Source organism: Desmodus rotundus, chromosome 4 (genome assembly GCF_022682495.2).
Source record: "Desmodus rotundus isolate HL8 chromosome 4, HLdesRot8A.1, whole genome shotgun sequence".
NCBI lineage: Eukaryota > Metazoa > Chordata > Mammalia > Chiroptera > Phyllostomidae > Desmodus > Desmodus rotundus.
Genome location: NC_071390.1, coordinates 24,706,065 through 24,712,472, shown reverse-complemented (window position 1 = coordinate 24,712,472; position 6,408 = coordinate 24,706,065). Strand labels below are relative to the sequence as shown.

The window sequence follows — 6,408 nt, the reverse complement described above, 5'->3', positions numbered from 1 at the left end:
CGTGTGGGTGGGTGTGTCTGCGAGTGGCAGAAACCAACCCAGGTCGCCTCAGAGTCTCCACTCTTTTGTGTGGCCCATCCGCTCGGGGACCCACAAAGGTCCCCCCACGCCCAGGATCCGCGTATAGGGGGATAGCGAGGTCAGACAGGAGAAGGCTCCGGCGCAGGCCCTGCCCTGCCCTCAACCGCCGGCGGCGCTGTACCTCCCCGCACGTCTCCTCCCGCCCTGGCGCGGTGGTTCCGTCCGGCCGCAACGTCACCCATTGTTTACAAATCAACCCGAGCCGGTAGGATTCCGGCTACCGCGGCTGCAGCGCGCGGCACGAGTGCCAGCGGGTCTTCGGCTTTCGCGTCCTGCCCGGCCCCGGCCTCAGCCCTGGCCCCGGATTCGGCCCCGGATTCGGCCCCGAATTCGGCCTCAGCGCCGCAGCCGGCTCCGCCGCGGCCCACCGAGTTGCCAGAGACGCCCGCAGAGCTCCGGGTTCCCCGACTGGGGACCATGCCGTGTCGGAGGGAGCAGGAAGAGGAAGCCGGCGAGGAAGCGGAGGGGGAGGAAGAGGAGGAGGAGGAGGAAGACAGTTTCCTCCTGGTGGAGCAGTCAGTGAGACTGGGCGGCTCGGGCGAGGTGGACCGGCTGGTGGCCCAGATCGGCGAGACGCTGCAGCTGAACGCGACGCAGGACAGCCCAGCCTCCCCGTGCGCGCCCCCCGGGTCTCTGCTGCGGCCCCCTGCGGCGGCGGTGCGGGCAGACAAGGCCCGGCCGCCGGTTCTGCCTCCCGCGCCGGCGGAGGCGGTGGGCCCAGCACCACCCGGAGCCCTTCGCTGCACCCTCGGGGACCGCAGCCGCGTGAGAGGCCGGGCTGCGCCCTACTTTGTGGCGGAGTTCGCCGCAGGTCACAGCGCCCTGCCAGGGCCGTGCCGCCGAGGATGGTTGCGGGGCGCCGTAGCCTCCCGCCGCCTGCAGCAGCGACGATGGCCCCCAGCCAGCGCGCGCGCCCACGACGACGACCCGCACCGACTCCTGCAACAGCTTGTGCTCTCGGGGAACCTCATCAAGGAGGCCGTGCGGAGGCTCCAGCGAGCTGTCGCCGCAGTTGCAGCCACAGGCCCGGCCAGCGCCTCCGGGACCGGGGGCGGCCGCAGCGGACCGGACCCTGTCGCTTTGCAGCCCGCGGGCGCCTTGCACTGACCGGGGTCCCTGAAGGAGGAAGAGGAGGCCGCTGCACAGACCCATCAGCGTCCTGCTCTCACCCACCCTGAGCCGAAGCCACCGTCGCCGTTCTGGGAGCGAGAGCCGAGGCTGCAGGGAGGAGTGCCGGGGGAGACTTCCAGCCGAGAAGTTACCGGCCCCAGCGAGGCTGTCGGAGAAAACTTGAACGTGGAGAAATGCACCGGCCAGGACATGTCTGTGCTGCGTGAGAACTTCCCCGGCCACCTTGGGGCCAAGGACCTGGGATAAACTGGGAGAACTATGGCAGCTACTTTTATTGACTTGTACCTGACTTAACCCTTGGGGGTGTCGTGTTCTTGGATTGTTAAAAGATAGGGCCACAAGGGGCGGGAATTCGTGAGGGCTTTAGAACAATACTTGAAAACTTAATGACACGAGTACATTTTCTTTATTTCCCGGTGGAGGAGCTTAGTGAAAATGGTGCTACAATTGGCGTGCAAAGAAATTCCGGAGGAGAGAGGAATGTAAAAGCTTGGTGGTGGGCGGTTGGCATCGCCCCCTCCCTCCCACCTAAGTAGGGGCTGGTCCAGGTGGGACATGTGAAGTCCCGGTAGGGAGTGGGAGGTGGAGAATTTTGAAGGTGGATAGAACTGGGGTTGAATTTGGGCTTTTTAATGACTGACCTTGCCACCTGTGGTTCAAGGTCACGGTCTGTTGTATGTGGAAGCTCTGGGGTTCCTGGGAGAGCTAACTCATCCCCTTGTCCTCTCTTCCTCTTGCTCCAAAAAGAGCCAAGTCTGTGCTCTCCTACCTTCTGGAAGTCTCCTGAAGAGACACGGGCAGAGAGGGACTTGTGGGAAGGGTTATTTGTTTTTTTTTTTTTTTTTTCCTGTGCTTTCCTCTTTCCAGAACTCCTCCTCTCATGAGGCCACTCTTGGCCGTGCCCTGAGCTTTCTCAGAAACGGTCATAAACAATCTCCCGAGTCTCTCCCCAGTCCTGGTCCGCTCGTATCGATACACCCGTTCTGGTGCCTCCGTGGCGCGTGGAGACCCTGGGCGTCGCTCCGCTCTGTTCTGGCCCTCTGTGGATCCGTGGGCCTGAGCCTCCGTGGGTCCTCTCCCCTCGCAGATTGCTCCTGCCACTAGCTCTTCTGTGTGAGTGACCGAAACCGTCTTTAAAATGTGACTCTCTGAGAGGAGAAACCGCTGGCTTTACCCTTGTGAAACTTGATGGCATTTTAAGTGAAGTGCCACCACCTCCCCCGCCCCCGACTTTAAGGTAGCTAAACCCATTTTTTTAAAAAAAAGATTCAATGGCTCGTTCATCCTCCAGATGTAGCTATTGACGTACACTTCGCACCGGAGTGTCTGAAATTGTGGTGGTCCTGATTTATAGGATTTCTTAATTAAAATGTCTGCTGAATAAATTTGTTTTTTGTTTTGGAGCATGGTTTGGCTTTTTGGTGGGAGGTGGGGGAAGGAAAAGAACTTGGGGATACATTTAATGAGGAAGAAGGCACTTGGGAGCCCCGGGCTCAGCACAGAGTCCTGGCAGCCCTGCAGGACTTTGGTGCTTCTGGATTGATGGTCCACAAGATCAGAAAATTAGGTCCAAGTTTTTAAAAGCTGCTAGGTGGGCTTCCACTCCCTTGGTGGAATGAGAACCCATTCCAGAAACACTTTCTAGGCTGGAGGGCAGAGGCCAAGGATTCCTGTCTGGAGAGGGGTGGAGGGAGTGTCCGCAACCGAATTTTTTGTGTAAAGAATGGGAAGGGCACAGGCAAAGCCAGCCTGTTTCCCCGTAAGAGGCTGACCCACTCGGGAGCTGTGGTCTAGGGAAAGGAAAACGGTTTTATAGCAAAGGACTGGTGTGTGGTGGGCAAATGGCTGTGTTTTGGAGGCAGGAGTTAGATTAACCAAAGCAGCACCTCCTCATCCTACTTGCTCCCTTGCCCTTTTTAAGGAAGATTTTCTTGGCCCAACGCAGCTAAACAGCCCCCTGAGGGGTCTGTCCTGCCCAGCACCCTCCCACGCTGAAGCTGCAGGGGAAGGCTGGTGCTCAGGGACTCTTGAGTCAGCCCCGCTGCTCACCAGCTGTGTCGTCGAGGCAAGTCACTGCTCTGTGCTTTTCCCTTTTCTCATTTATAAACTGATACATAATGAGGTAGTTGGGAGGGTCACGTGAGGATCTGAGTTGTCTGGGATACTTAAGTGCCCCCAAATGATAGCTGCTAATTCCTTTTTAAAAAAGATTTTACTTATTTTTAGAGAGAGGAGAAGGGAGGGAGAAAGAGAAACATTGATTGGTTTCTCCTGTGTGCTTGGCTGGGGCCTGAACCCACAATCAAGACATGTGCCGTGACTGGGGATGGAACTGGTGACCTTTCACTTTGCAGGATGACGACCAAACACAGCCACACCAGTCAGGGCTATGCTGATTTTATTTTTTAAAAGATTTTATTTATTTATTTTTAGAGAGATGGGAAGGGAGAAAGAGAGAGAGGAACATTGATGTGTGAGAGATACATCAACTGGTTGCCTCTCACACCCCCAAACAGGGACCTGGCCTGCAACCCGGGCATGTGCCCAGGGTAGGAATCAAACCGGCAACCTTTATGCTTCACAGTCTGGGGCTCTACCCATTGAGCCACACCAGCCAGGGCATAGCTGCTGACTCTTCACACTACCACTGGCCCTTCCTCCTCCGGGAATGTGCCTATATATGCCTCCTGAATGTGCCCCACTCACCCTAACACTTCAGCCACCTCTTTTCTTCCACTGTGAGCACAAGCTGTTGCTTCCTCTTTTGCTTCTGTGCCCTTTAAGTCCCTTTTCCTGAACTCCTTCCAGAAAGCTACCTCCACACTACCTCTCTGCTTTCAAAATTCTAGGGAGTAGCATTTCCTGAGCACACAGGTACCAGGTACCATTCTGGGTGCTTTAAATGATTAAATGAGATTAGATCATCGCATCCTGTCAGCACTGCCATGAAGTGGGCACTGTTTTATTTTGTCTTTGATTTTTTAGAGTTATTATTTAGTTAGTTATTTAAAGTGATTTTAGATAGAGAGGAAGGGAGAGAGAAACATCGATCTGTTGCTCCACGTATGTGTTCATTGGTTGATTCTTGTTTGTGCCCCGGCCTGGGATCCAACTGGCAGCTTGGTGTATCGGGATGCTGCTCTAACCCACGGGTGGTAAACACAAGGCCCGTGGGCTGAATCCCGCCCTCCATCTTGTTTTATCCAGCCTGGCACCTTGTTTCTACCTAGAGGCAGCGCCGAGCTCCTTGCCCCTAGTTCAGGAGTAGTTACATTTATACAGTCCTAAAATTACATTCAGCCCTTTGAAAGCAACCGTGAGGCTGTGTGGCCCCCGGTGAATATGAGTTTGATACTCCTCTAACCTCTAACTGAGCAACCCAGCCAGGGTATTGGAGAGTATGTTTATGAAAACTGGGGACAGTAAAACAAGGAAGGGCTTAGGATAGAAGAAGCAACAGGAGAGACCCTTGGCGGGGCTGCTTTGGCTCTCTGGAAAGGCAGAGAAAGGGGGACCTTGGAGACAGGTTCAGGGGGTTAGCCTGGGATGAGCTGCTGCTGCCCATTGCTCCTCTGGTTGCAGGTCTTCTGGGGACCCCTGGAGTTCAGGAGGTGCACTCCTGTGGGGGAAGAAAGGTGTGGGCATACGCCTGGTAGGGTGTGCATGTGTATTTTGTCCATTTCATAGATGAGGAAACTGAGGCCCAGGAAATGAATTAATTTACCTGAAGTTACCGCCTTTTAAGTGGCGAAGCTGGGATTTGAACCCAGGCAGTCTGGCTCTAGGATCTTCTTCCCTCAATCATGTCTTCCAGTCATACTGTACCACCTATGTGAGACTTTCTTGGCACCATTTTCTCCCATGTTGGATTTATTAAAGGTATTAAGAGCATCCCACAAACCTTGACCCACTAAATACCTCAACACAACAGCATCACTATTCTCAAACTTGGCTTGTATACCAGACACATATGTGGAAGGTTCTGGGAATCCAGGATGGAACGGGGTTTCACACATTCTGGGAGAACCCAAATCAGGTCTGGGGCCAAAACCTTCACGTAAGGTACTAGGAATTGCGTAAGAGAAGCACAGATAACAATTGGCACGTGGCTGCTGCTTGTAGACCCTCAAGTCCTATAAGATGAGAGCACAGGACCAAGTTGGCAAGGGGTCACCCAGTGTGATGTCCTGTGGGTCTGCAGGATGGCCAGACAGCACTCAGGAATGAAGTTACAATGGTGACTGTGGACAAGGAGGGGAAGGGGATGGAGCCCTGTTACAGGCAGGCGCTCTGCAGACACCTTTCACAAGATGTTCCTTTCCAAAGGGGAGAGGTAGGAAATACTGGTGGTGGATCAGGATCTGAACTCATGGCTCTTAAGGTGCTCTTTTTGTCACCTGGCTGAGTCTACACACAGCTTTCTTCCTCTACCCTAGCCGCTGGTACTGATCAGCCATTTGCAAAGGCTGTAGAGATCCTAGTCCTGGGCCTGCGCTTGGGGAAGGATCTCTGTGTCAAGGAAGCAATGGTCCTTTCCAAGGTGTTGCAGCCTGGGATAGCATATTCCTAGTACATGGCCCAGGAATGACTGTGGCTGGGATATGTCTAACCCCTAGTAGGGGATGGCCACAGAACTAGGGGCATGGGCGTGGGCAGAGTTGAGACAACTCCATCTTCTGAAGGGGCTGAGCCCTGGGTTTCCCAGGTAACATCTGCAAGCCTTGAGCTCGGAAGGACCAAAGCAATAGGGAAGTGGTAAGGAGAGGCTGATTGTGTTGTGTGTATATGAACGTGGCAGAGGCGCCGTGGGGGCTGATTAGGAGTTTCATTGGGAAGTTATACGGACAGCAGCCTCCTGCCTCATAAATGACTAGAAGGAGAGAGATCAGGGTTGAAGATTAAAGATCTGGCATTTAGAGCTAAAGAGCTAAGAGGGGTGGATTGAGCCTGGGAGTAGCTGTCAGTTGGGGACTAGTAATAACACTAGCTAGTGTACAGCTAGTGGTAACCTTATGCCAGGCCCTGGTCTAAGTACTTTACAAAGACTAGCCCATTAGATCTATGTGGGAGGAAGAAGAAACAAAAGACCAGACAGAGAGTGAGAGCAGAATCAAGAAAAACCGAGGGAGGCTAGAAGGTAAACCGAGGGATTGTGGGTATGTGAGTGTATCTACAAACACAGAGCTATATCTATCT

General features: G+C 54.2%; 1 protein-coding gene across 1 annotated transcript; it reads left to right on the top strand.

Moving 5' to 3' along the window:
* Positions 1-209: 209 nt before the first annotated feature.
* LOC128780743 (GSK-3-binding protein FRAT2-like) lies at positions 210-2,615 on the top strand. The gene has a single exon (XM_053923402.2). The coding sequence runs from the start codon at positions 499-501 to the stop codon at positions 1,186-1,188; it is 690 nt and encodes a 229-aa protein (XP_053779377.1). The 5' UTR covers positions 210-498; the 3' UTR covers positions 1,189-2,615.
* The last annotated feature ends 3,793 nt before the right edge of the window (positions 2,616-6,408 follow it).

Excerpts from the sequence above, each read along its gene's own strand:
- LOC128780743 (XM_053923402.2), top strand. The coding sequence starts at position 499 with ATGCCGTGTCGGAGGGAGCAGGAAGAGGAAGCCGGCGAGGAAGCGGAG.